The sequence below is a fragment of the Schistocerca nitens genome, chromosome 2 (assembly GCF_023898315.1).
Source record: "Schistocerca nitens isolate TAMUIC-IGC-003100 chromosome 2, iqSchNite1.1, whole genome shotgun sequence".
Taxonomy (NCBI): domain Eukaryota; kingdom Metazoa; phylum Arthropoda; class Insecta; order Orthoptera; family Acrididae; genus Schistocerca; species Schistocerca nitens.
The window spans coordinates 277,045,914-277,058,955 of NC_064615.1; the positions used below are offsets into that span (position 1 = coordinate 277,045,914).

Sequence of the window (13,042 nt, forward strand, 5' to 3'; positions counted from 1 at the left end):
GTATCTGATGTGTTCCCTGTTTGATATTTGAGTGTAAGAATTTTATTTCAACGTGTACAAAATTTTCACGATTTGTGCAACTACGTTGATGACTTTATTCTATGTATTTTTTTATTTTCATTTGTTTGTGTAGTGATTAACATACTTATTTACATAATGATGGATTGATAATGCCTTCTGCCCAAAGAAATACCCCATGACAACTGCTGGACATCGTACTGATGTGAGGTTTTTGTAGTAATTGTAATCTATCTTTACGTTAATTGAACTGGAGTTCGTTTCGGAAATTTTGGATTTCAGTGGGGGACCATGAATCGATAGTTGCTTCGATATTTCACCGCTGCGCTTCTATAGCGATTGGAGTGTGTAGTACTCTTGTCCTTTTTTTCTTACGCGTGAGTCATATTTTTGTGTTGGTTTGATGACATAAAACCTTTATCATCTCGATATTAACAATTGCATGTGCCAACAGATTTTGTGTAGCAATGTGATTTAATCAGTTTTTTGAATATGTTTAATAATATGATGACACACAGACATCAAACAGAATCATTATTATATATTATTATCTTATATTTTCTTGGTTTTCTATGAATGTAAAATGCTTTTCTTAATAGGAACCCAAGTTTCCCACTTTTATGTTTGTGTGTCGCCTTTGGGCATTTCTCTGTAATGATTTCATGCCATTTGTGCATTTGTTGCTATGATAACATAGAATGAATGAAGTTCTAGGATTCTCGCCTCCATAAAAAGATACACGTGTTTAAAAAAATGTCTGAGTCTGCCCTTTCATTTGAATAATAGTCTCGGATTTTTTCTTCTCCCGAGTTGGAGTGTAATGAAATGGGTCAGTTGAAAGCGATTCGTGAATGTTAAGAGTATTGGGCGTTTTAAAACGCAGTTAGTGTTCCATTCATTTGACATTTCACTCTGCCTCCGCTACGCATAGCCTCTGGGAAAGGGAGGAGCTACTTCTGTTTGTTTATTTTTTCGTGCACACCTCACATTATTCCCACTTTTCACTGCGTATATGTGTACGTGAATGAGTATGTGTATGAGAGTATTTTTATGACGCCCACAATATGGAAATAGTTTGTAGAGTCAAGGGTTTGCATTGCCAACCTAACTTCGTAAGTGGAAAATGTAGAAAGCACCGAGTTTTTCTATCGATGACTGGGTGGGAGTTAGGTCAGCACACAACAGGAAGGTGGTTGGTAATCTCCCACTGGGCTAACGGTAATTTACCCACCACTAGTGACAGGTTGAATGGTATGGACAAGTGCCCCTCTGGACATAATTTTGCTAGCGCTGTGAATGTGTGTTGCGCGTTAGTGGACAAAGGAATTAGCGCTACGTAAGCTGATTTTAGATGGCATTTAATTTCTTTTATTTCCACGATTCATTTTTATTATTTTGATTTAAATCCTTTCACTTGAACTAGTGTGTTTGTCTGGAATGATGCTCTTTTTTCTGATGTTAGTGCCACTAGATGTGTTCTTTTTTACAACAGAATGGTAAAGCTTATTAACGTTTTGGATGACCAAGTAATCTCAGTTACTGATAATCTGTGTATTGATTTGTGACCCATAATTTTCGGCTGTCCCAACGAGTTTGTCTGTCAAGGCAGCACATGACTGTCAACTTCTCCACATATTCGAATGTTGGTTACTAGAGTCAAGCCGTGCAGCTCAAACTGCAGTTCATAAAGTGTAGAGTCGCGTGAATATTTATACATGATTTAAATTTACTTCGTTTCCGATTTCTGAAAATTGTTGGAGATAGAGTGAAATCGGCCTTATGTCACCTTGTGTGCACCATTATGAAACCTTTGGATTTTTCTGTTTCTCTATTTTTCAGTTTATTTGAAATAGTGTAAATCCGTTCCACCTGCCAATTTCATGATCCCTGAGAAGGTACTACAGTCACGTAGTTTAAACTCTAGATCACAAAGTGCAGAATTCAGTGAATATACATATTAAGGGCTTTTTTTCAATAGTGGTACAAGTCTATTTTTGTTCATTTTGAGATACAGAGTCCTAAAGTTAAATGAGCACTGAAAAATCTGCAGTTGAGATACCAGAAATATTCAAGCATATAGCTTCTTGCATGTCTCGAGTTCTGAGGTTTCATTTCAAAGTATTTATTCCCTTTTGAGTGTTGACTGTGGAGATACCTCAGCAGGCCCGATGTACGTAACTGCCACTCTCAATTGCAGTTTGGTTACTCAAAAAATAATAAATTGTAAGTCAAATGATGCGGGGTTGTTGCTTGTATTCATGTATAAATGATCTGAGTGCCCCGCCTGCCGTGGTGGCCGAGCGCTTCTAGGCGCTTCAGTCCGGAACGGCGCGACTGCTACGGTCGCAGGTTCGAATCCTGCCTCGGGCATGGATGTGTGTGATGTCCTTAGGTTAGTTAGGTTTAAGTATTTCTAAGTTCTAAGCGACTGATGGCCTCAGATGTTCAGTCCCATAGTGCTCAGAGCCATTTGAACCATTTTTTTGAGTGGCCCCTGGTGTCCTTGTATATACTCGTTGCTTCCCACTTCCTACAGCCGGGCTGTGATATTCTGCGTGCTCTCATTCTTTTTACCGATTTTATTTTATCCAGGTATTTATTTAAGGAACCATTTGTGAAAAGTTTAACTATAGCTTCCAGATATCTGTTTAATAATGTCTCGTTTGAGCACCATGAGTGTAGAATGTTAATACGGGGAGGTTATAATTAAACTTTCGCTACTTGAGAGGGTCCCCCATGATAAACAAGTGGCTGGAGGACAACGAAAGTTGGTGCATGATAAACAAGTGGTTGCAAGACAATGAAAGTTTGTGGAAACGTTCGTAAGGACATGTGGAAAAGAAATAACGAAGAAAACGTTTAAAGAAACGCTTTTTAATTTCCGCGTTAGAGGGTAACTTTTGTTAGGTGCGTACTGTTTTTAAGTCCAATTTTACGAACATTGCTCAATGTGACGACCATCTGTACCAACGATAACCTGGGACCGCACTAAAGACTACTCTATTGCTGTCCGAAACATCGCAGGTGGGATGTAGGCTACCTTTCTTGATACGCTCATCTTCGACCTCAAATGGGTGTTAGTGTCCCGTTGATAAGCCCTGACCTTCAGGTAACTCCACAGCCTGAAATCACACGGGTTCAGATCTGGTGATCTTGGTGGCCACGCAGATTGGAACGACCTGCCAATGATTCGGTTTTCTCCACATGCGTTACGCAGTAGACAAGTGTCTTCAAGAGAAATGTGAGGTGGAACTTCATGGTGTATCTCAACAGTTAAGTTCAAGTACGCTTTCCTCGTGTACCATCCTCAAAGAAAAACCCTATGTTGTCGTAACAGTATCGGCGCCTAACGGCAAGTCATGACACTAGCACTGCTAACAACGGAAATCCTGCAGTGCACAGTCCGTACATCATTCCTATAAAGTTGGGTACTACTCTGGCTGAAGTAGCGAAACTTAAATTATGACAACCTTGTATGTAGACAGGTGTTTCCAAGTTTAATAAATTCATATTATGCTTCTTGAACCTTGCGCTATTCAGAATGCACCCCAAGTTCCATAACCTCAGTCCCTAGATCGTTTTCTACGATGCCTCAAAATTTTGAGCTTAAATGAGTTTCCGAAATAGCAAGAGCAGATAATTAGGAAGCATTTTATTGTATCTGAAAACCATGTACCGTTTGTATGTCAGCCTTCTTCCCCCTCACATGTCTCGCGGTTCTTGGCGCGCAGTCCGGAACCGTGCGACTGCTACGGTCGCAGGTTCGAATCCTGCCTCGGGCATGGCTGTGTGTGATGTCCTTAGGTTAGTTAGGTTTAAGTAGTTCTAAGTTCTAGGGGACTGATGACCACAGCAGTTGAGTCCCATAGTGCTCAGAGCCATTTGAACCATTTGAACCCCCTCACATGCCTATTGCAAATTACATACACTGCCGGAAAAAATTTGTACACCTTGAAATACGACGTCGATTTCGATCCGATGGCGGCATATGCCACCTATGGGATGGTACGCTAACAATTAGCTTAGTGTCATAGCTAGCAGAGCGCCACCTGTGTCTACCCTTCAATAGGGAATGCTTACAGCCAGAAGGCTCACGGTCGTGCAAACGTGTGAAGCAAGCAGGCAACCATGCCACGAAGACTCACTCGTGCTTGCTACAGCCAACTGAGTGAGTTTGAATGGGGTCAGACTGTGGGCTTCCGAGTGGTGAGATGGTCCTCTTGGAGAATTGCCATGGAAGTTGGACGTGCTACGTCGTTTGTGCAACGTGAACATTCTCATACCTGTAGATGAGGTTTTGGAAGTTCACGTAGAACGGATGCCCGTCAGGATCGTCGTATTGGAAAGGCAGTGGTGGCCGATCGTACAGCTACCACAACACAGATAACAGGGCTAGTGAGCCCAGACGTGTCAACACTAACTGTTGCGAACCGGTTAGTAGCAGTGGGACTATCGGCACGCACACCTCTATCCCGTCTTCCACTCACGCCACAGCATCAACGTGCACGGCTGGACTGATACCGTCAGAGAATCATCTGGGAGACGGAATGACTCTTCGTGGTCTTCAACGGTGAAAGCAGATTCTTTCTGCACGAAAGTGATGGTCGTTTGCATGTACATTGTAGACCTGACAGGTCCTGTGTTGTAGAGTGCATTCGTCTGAGATTCAATGACCCCACCCCAAGCCTTATGGTCCGGGTTGCGATAAGGTGCAACTGTCGTTCATCTTTGGTGATTCTGGAGGGGACCCTAACCAGCGCTCGGTACCTGCACAGTGCAATTAGACACGTTGTTTTACCGTTCTTGCAACAGGAAGATAAAGGATTTTTCCAACAAGAAATGGTCGCTCATACACTGCCCGCGAAACTCAACATGAACAGTTGCAGCAGGCGTGGCATAACGTATACCAGGACAGTATTCGCCATCTTTACGGTTGTCTGGATGCCAGAGTCAGTGTCTGCATTGCCGCCCGTGGAGGTTACACTACGTTATGATGCGGGTGGTTTATTACGGGTCGATACCTGGTACCTCAGAACTGCTTGTGCTCTTGATCTGTTCGGTTCGATGATGTTTGGTTTGTGGGGCGCTCAACTGCGCCGTTATCAGCGCCCATAGAAAGTCCTGATTTTTTCACAGTCCAGTTTTGCCACTGTCACAAATGATGATGATGAAATGATGAGGACAACATAAATACCCAGTCCCCGGGCAGACAGAAAATCCCCAACCCGGCCGGGAATCGAACTCGGGACCCTGTGATCCAGAGGTAGTAACTCTAGCCACTAGACCACGAGCTGCGGACATCGGTAAATGTAATTATTTCATCTACTCCATATGCACTGTTACGACAATAAATGTTGGGTTAATGGGAAACCTCTGAAAGGGTGAATAAATTCTTTCCCGGCAGTGTATGTTCCATCCTACTTAACCGTTGCATGTTTTAGAAATGAAGCCACTTTAATTAATGGGCAGTTCTATTGCTTGTACCTAAGTAATTTTGATGGGCACGCAGGGCTATGAAGTGGCGTAGGCGGATACGAATGTAATCATAGGAGACTCTAGATGGAAGAAATGAGCCTTAAGGTATACTGCGAAGCAGGAGCGCGTTCTAAATAAAGAAAGGACTCAATGATGACAAGCGAACACTATAGATAAATCCCCCACTCCCCTTTCCATGTTATTTCAGCATTTAATTAGGAACAAAGACAAAAATAATTAGAAAGTTACGTTGCAGTATGCATTATTACTGTCTGGACAATAGAGAGAATCATATATTACATGTTTTCTGTTTCTTCCAGCGTGTCCAGTGTGATCTTCCCATTATTTTTATAGAACTGATCACGGAATTACACTACATTTCCAGTACCACAAGTATGAAAATATGGTCGAGGTGATTATTTCTAAATTAAAAAATGTGTGCTTTATGTACAGTGTAACTTGGCACTTGTTGCGGTGTTTTCGGGTGCAGAGACTTCTATTGGAACCGGTACTGACTTTCCACTGGGTACCAGTCTCAGTTAGCAAACAATACTGTTTACAGTAGAACTCAAAATAATAAGCGCATTCTGTAATTGGTAGCAACAAGATTTCAGTTTCGTATAAAATGATTCTAGCGATAGTCACCTAAATGTACAATTTGGTTTCGCAGAAATGGATGCTCATTTTACATAATGGCTGTCTTGCGGAAATAGCGTTTGTGGGAATCGGGGAAAACTCCATCTAAATAACTAATATTAATCAAAACATAATCTTTTACGTGAAACCAATTGTCTGAATCAAGCTATTTTGATATTCTGCTTCGATTGAGATACTTCAGTTAGTTCAAAAGGCTTTCTTTCAGAAAGCGTCTAATGCATTGAGCGATGATCTAGTATTGGGCTTGGTGGCTTTACCTCACCGGGCGGTCTTCTACGAAATTTATTGTTTCACTATGAATACGAGATCGTTCTGACTTCTAATAGGTGTTAGGCATAATTTCGAAAAGGAAACCAAAAACGAAAACTTGAAGCACGCGAATGTAACTGGTATGAAAAGAGACGGAAAGTTTCAAGCTATTTTTGGTTTGAGCCGAATATGACACGAGAACCAAATTCTGCTGCGTAAAAATTTAGATTATGACGAACAAATAGGTTTCATCACAGACTTTGGATTAGCCGTCGATCTTGTGTTAGTTGCGATCTTGACTGACAAAAAGAGCCGAGGATTCAAGAGAATTATATCACGAAGTGTGTCATCATCATTAGTTTATCATTGCGTGCCTCTAATTTACTGACTAAGTGTGTGACAAACCAGCTGTTACAAATACGTCATTCTATATAAATAAACGATACTTCGTTAAGCTCCTAGGTGGATAAACTAATTACCACCATTAACCACTTAGCAACAACCAGCTATCAATAAAATTATTTCAGATTTTGAAAAACGTGTGTGAAATATTTCGGATGTCTACATTACTTGCAGTGGCAATTCTCAAAGGATGTTCGGCGGATCACAGCATTATGTTATGTGTGGAGATTTCGTTTTGCTGGAGATACTGCTATATGTGTGTTTTTGTGTTGTGAGGGAATCTGACCCTGAGACTGGCTCTTTAGCGGACGTTGTGACAGTTTAAGTCTTTGAAGAGGGAGGCACTGGGTGGTAAGGTTACAGAGACGGGAGCAAACGGTAAATGTATTCACGAATGATGAACCTCGTAGTTAAACTGCAGATATATGCTGTGTTGATGTGCAGATGGCGTAGTGGTAAGTTGTTATATGTATTGTACACAGATGCGAAACTGACTTTCTGTAATGGGATATATTCGAAAACTGTACAGAGAATAAGGGACGTATGAATTTTTGCGAGGCAGGTTAACTCAGATCAGTTCCACACGGAAGAGAATGCGAGATTGTGGATTGGAGATAAATATTCAGGCACCAGATTGGCGTTTTGTTTAGTATCATTGTCGTTTGAGACGTTAAAATATTCATTAAATTTATATCCAATTTACCAAGCAGAACAGGATAAAGCAGCTTCAGTAAAGGTCCGATTATATTGATCAGTATCCACTAGTGATATAAACATTACTCACAATAGGAATGGAACTTTTGCGGGAGCTGGCGTTGAAAATGTTTCAAGTACTCACTGCAGTTGTAGCGTGTAGGGCAGCATTCGCTGGAACCGTCACTGCGTACACAGCCCAGCTCCTCGTAGAACCGGATGGCCCGGAAGTTGGGACAGTCTTGAACTCTGCACGGCGAAGACTCGGAATCTGTAAGAGGAGCGATACGCTTCTCATTATACACGCAGAGCTCGTAAACTGCATATATCGCGAAAGCACGTGGCAAGAATGCTTTAATGGTACGCATTATACACTCCTGGAAATTGAAATAAGAACACCGTGAATTCATTGTCCCAGGAAGGGGAAACTTTATTGACACATTCCTGGGGTCAGATACATCACATGATCACACTGACAGAACCACAGGCACATAGACACAGGCAACAGAGCATGCACAATGTCGGCACTAGTACAGTGTATATCCACCTTTCGCAGCAATGCAGGCTGCTATTCTCCCATGGAGACGATCGTAGAGATGATGGATGTAGTCCTGTGGAACGGCTTGCCATGCCATTTCCACCTGGCGCCTCAGTTGGACCAGCGTTCGTGCTGGACGTGCAGACCGCGTGAGACGACGCTTCATCCAGTCGCAAACATGCTCAATGGGGGACAGATCCGGAGATCTTGCTGGCCAGGGTAGCTGACTTACACCTTCTAGAGCACGTTGGGTGGCACGGGATACATGCGGACGTGCATTGTCCTGTTGGAACAGCAAGTTCCCTTGCCGGTCTAGGAATGGTAGAACGATGGGTTCGATGACGGTTTGGATGTACCGTGCACTATTCAGTGTCCCCTCGACGATCACCAGTGGTGTACGGCCAGTGTAGGAGATCGCTCCCCACACCATGATGCCGGGTGTTGGCCCTGTGTGCCTCGGTCGTATGCAGTCCTGATTGTGGCGCTCACCTGCACGGCGCCAAACACGCATACGACCATCATTGGCACCAAGGCAGAAGCGACTCTCATCGCTGAAGACGACACGTCTCCATTCGTCCCTCCATTCACGCCTGTCGCGACACCACCGGAGGCGGGCTGCACGATGTTGGGGCGTGAGCGGAAGACGGCCTAACGGTGTGCGGGACCGTAGCCCAGCTTCATGGAGACGGTTGCGAATGGTCCTCGCCGTTACCCCAGGAGCAACAGTGTCCCTAATTTGCTGGGAAGTGGCGGTGCGGTCCCCTACGGCACTGCGTAGGATCCTACGGTCTTGGCGTGCATCCGTGCGTCGCTGCGGTCCGGTCCCAGGTCGACGGGCACGTGCACCTTCCGCCGACCACTGGCGACAACATCGATGTACTGTGGAGACCTCACGCCCCACGTGTTGAGCAATTCGGCGGTACGTCCACCCGGCCTCCCGCATGCCCACTATACGCCCTCGCTCAAAGTCCGTCAACTGCACATACGGTTCACGTCCACGCTGTCGCGGCATGCTACCAGTGTTAAAGACTGCGATGGAGCTCCGTATGCCACGGCAAACTGGCTGACACTGACGGCGGCGGTGCACAAATGCTGCGCAGCTAGCGCCATTCGACGGCCAACACCGCGGTTCCTGGTGTGTCCGCTGTGCCGTGCGTGTGATCATTGCTTGTACAGCCCTCTCGCAGTGTCCGGAGCAAGTATGGTGGGTCTGACACACCGGTGTCAATGTGTTCATTTTTCCATTTCCAGGAGTGTAGTATGCGTTTGTGTGACTTGTTGTTAGCGTAGTTTTATCTTCAAACACATTGTTAGATCAGTATTCAGAAGACCGAACAGTTTTTTAGAAAATGGTTCTTATATCACCCAGATCTATGTCGAGCCGAATCGTAACACGTATTTGGAGTTTAAATGTTATTACTTACCTACAATAAAAAATCAACTCGTGCTCTTTACACATGATACTCTCAGTGTCACAGGTAGAGGAAACCTGGTTCATCTTGTGCTTATAAACTTTCTAAGAGCATTTGATTCAGTAAGTAACGGCAATATTAATAATAAAAACACGAGAAGCATTCTCGTGCGACAGACAGGTCGCAGTACGTTATAATGCATGGATAGTGATCTACAGACAATGAAGCAATGTCTGTTGTCCCCAAGCTGAGAGCAATGGTACCGTTGCAGTTCGTGTTACGCATTCATGACTTAGCTGGTGGTACTGAATACAATCGCAGACTTTCTGAAGATGACGAACTTATCTATGAGAGAAATCTATGCCCTAAAAATCGTAGCACTTGCAACTAGATATCTACAAAATAACAAACTGATAGAAAGCCTGGATACGTGCTCGTGATGTAGAAAAATTTGAAATTGTGCATTTGAAGAAACGTAAAAGCGTGGTGTACCTCGAATGCAGAATTAAGGTGTGTGTAATGTAATATAAATTTTTCAAGGAGTAAGAACTTCAATGTATTGAGCATAGCGTGGCGCGCATATCAGCAGCACCAAACTGGGTCTGTTATGTGACTTACGAATTTTTCACTAAGACTAAAACATTAACACTACAATTATATTCCAAGATTTTACACATTTATTTCTCAGAAAAAAATATTGCTGAAAAACTGTTGCTTCTACGAACGCACATCGAAATATATTGTGAATGAAAGCACACGTGACACTGGTGTAATATTCCACAACATTTATTATATATTTCACAGACCGGTTTTCGGCTGTTACGCTATCATCAGATACAAAGATAAATATGTAGTACAGTGTAATATTTGTAGGTTCACAGGTTTTAAACTAGTGTATATACGGAGTATCTCCGTTTCCAAAGATGAAAAATATTCATGTGAGATTTAGAAATTGTGTCAGTAGAAAGGGGTTGTAAGATTATTTAACTAAGATAAAATATGTAACACATTAACTAATGAACTGTTGTGCACTTAAAAATACGTTTTAAAGTTCCTGGATTTAAGTTTTCTGGATACATTCCCCTAAATATGGGATTGTGTACCATTTATCGCGTTCTTGAGGTGACGGTTCGAGAACTGGGCAAGGAAAAAAGCACGCCTTGTATTTCTGCTTTTTGTGCATGATGCTATAGACTAACGTTGGGGGAGGGGTGGGGGGAGTAGCCATTGTCTGATGCAGTTTGTTTGATTTTAGTTAATTCCACTTGGAAGTTGTCTTCACTCATGAGGATGGATATTAGGCTATGTATCATTGAATGAAAGGTAGTGTTCAAATGTTCAAATGTGTGTGAAATGTCATGGAACGTAACTGCTAAGGTCATCAGTCCCTAAGCTGACACACTACTTAACCTAAATTATCCTAAGGACAAACACACACACACACACACACACACACACACCCATGCCCGAGGGAGGACTCAAACCTCCGCCGGGACCAGCCGCACAGTCCATGACTGCAGCGCCCAAGACCGTTCGGCTAATCCCGAGCGGCGAAAGGCAGAGTGAATATGGATTACTGGGTGTTGAGAATTGGCAAGTATTACAGTATCTTTGGTGGTAGCTTTCCTATGAATCTTGGAAGTATGAATATGATCACTATGGTTAGATCGAAATATTTTATGCAGTTACCCCCGAACTCCGCTGTGAATTCTATACCGTTGTGTTTAGAAGTTAATTGGTTAAGGAATTTCTGAAGTTATCTCGTAGTACTCGTCCATAAACACAACACATCATCAACATATCTAAAGTAGTATCCAGCCTTGGAAGAAAGTGGGTTTTTTCCAAAAACTGTTTTTCGATATTTTCCTTATAGATTTCAACAATGACTGGACTGAGCGGGTGTCCCATAACTAGATCAGCCAGTTGTTCGTATAACATGTCATTGAAATTGAAATAATTTGGTGTTATGCAAGTTTATGTAGCTAATTTTATCTCACATGTAAGAACTAGGTTAAATCCTAATTCATCTGTTAAGTCTGTGAGAATGTGTAGGCTTTCCTGAACAGGAACACTGGTGAACAAGTTGCTGACATTTAAAGAAACTAGCTTGGCACTAGGGGGACTTCGCATGTCTTAATTTGTTCATAAAATCAGCTGAATTAGAAAAGGAAACTACTTTAGCAGATCATCTGCTTAAAGAAGACCATCGTTACAAAGTGCAGCATGATGTATTACATCATACCCATAAATGAAGGAAGATGGACTATACTGAAATATTAGGAATTAATAAATGTATGTCCATCTGCCCAAGCTTAGTACTCAATGACCAGACACGGTTCTCTTATTCGCCACTTATAACTGCAGTTAACACTCATAATTACACTACATCCAGATCATTCTGTGAATTACCCTTCTTACTCACTTGCCCCACTTTTTCGTTTTTCATTTACTATATTTCTCTTGTTCTGTTAAAAAATTTCAATTTTTGTTATCATAGTTGTTTCACTTATATGCTTAATCTCACTAGTATGTTCTATTTGTCTATAATTTAGGACCCGTTAAAGACAAGACTATTTTGTTCAGATTCCCCCTTTGGAATGTCACCAAAGTTTAAACAAAAGTCAAGCAGAAATCCTTGGATAATGCACGAGCTACTGATTCTAACTCGGGAAATGAAAAAAAAAAGAAATATAAAAATGCAACAAATGAAGCAGGGGAAAGGGTTTACAGACGTTCGAAAAATGTAACTGAGAGCAAATGCAAAATAAGAACGGGAATACCTAGACGAGAAATGCAAGGATGTAGAGGAATGAATTTCAAGGGGAAAGAGTGACGCCGCCTATTGTAAAATGAAAGAAACCTTTGGTGAAAAGAAAAACAGCCATGTGAAAACCAAGAGCTCAGATGTGAAACCAGTACTAAGCGAAGGAGGGAGTGGTGAAAGGTGCAAGGAATATGTAGAGGTTCTATACAAGAGAAAGAAACTTGAGGACAGTACTATGGAAAAGACAAGAAAGCAGATGAAGATGAGATGGGAAGAATGATACTGCGAGAAGACTTTGACAGAGCAGTGGAAGATTTAAGTAGAAATAAGACACCTGGGGTAGACGGCATTCTGTCTGGGAGAGACAGCCATGAGTAAAGTGTAAGACATATGAGATAGGCGAAATATCCTCACAATTAAAAAAGAATGTAATAATTCAAATTCCAAATAAGATAGGTGGTGACAGACGTGAATATTACCAATGTATCAGTTTAATAAGTCATAGCTGCAAGGTACTGGCACGAATGGAGAATGGAGAAACAAGCCGACCTCGGAGAAGTTCAGTTTGGATTTCGGAGAAATGTAGAAACTGATCTGACGGTTTGCTGAAGAAGGTAAGTTAGAGAAAGGCAAAACCTACATTTATAACATTTGTAGATTTAGAGGAACCTTTTGACAATGTTGGCTGAAATACACTCTTCCAAATTCTGCTGGTAAGAGGGATAAAATACAGAGGGTGGAACGTTTTCTACAATCTGAATAGGAATCAGATTGTAATTGTAAGAGTCGAACGACATGAAAGCGAAGCAGTAGTCGACAACAGGGTGAGACAGT

General features: G+C 42.2%; 1 protein-coding gene across 1 annotated transcript in view; it reads right to left on the reverse strand.

Annotated features, from left to right (window-relative positions):
- The window catches only part of LOC126236024 (protein kinase C-binding protein NELL2-like), a 127,038-nt gene that overhangs the window by 60,332 nt on the left and 53,664 nt on the right, over positions 1-13,042 (reverse strand). Inside the window, exon 2 of the mRNA XM_049945047.1 lies at positions 7,640-7,765. Within this exon, the coding sequence (XP_049801004.1) occupies positions 7,640-7,765 (126 nt within the window). The remainder of the gene's footprint in view (positions 1-7,639; positions 7,766-13,042) is intronic.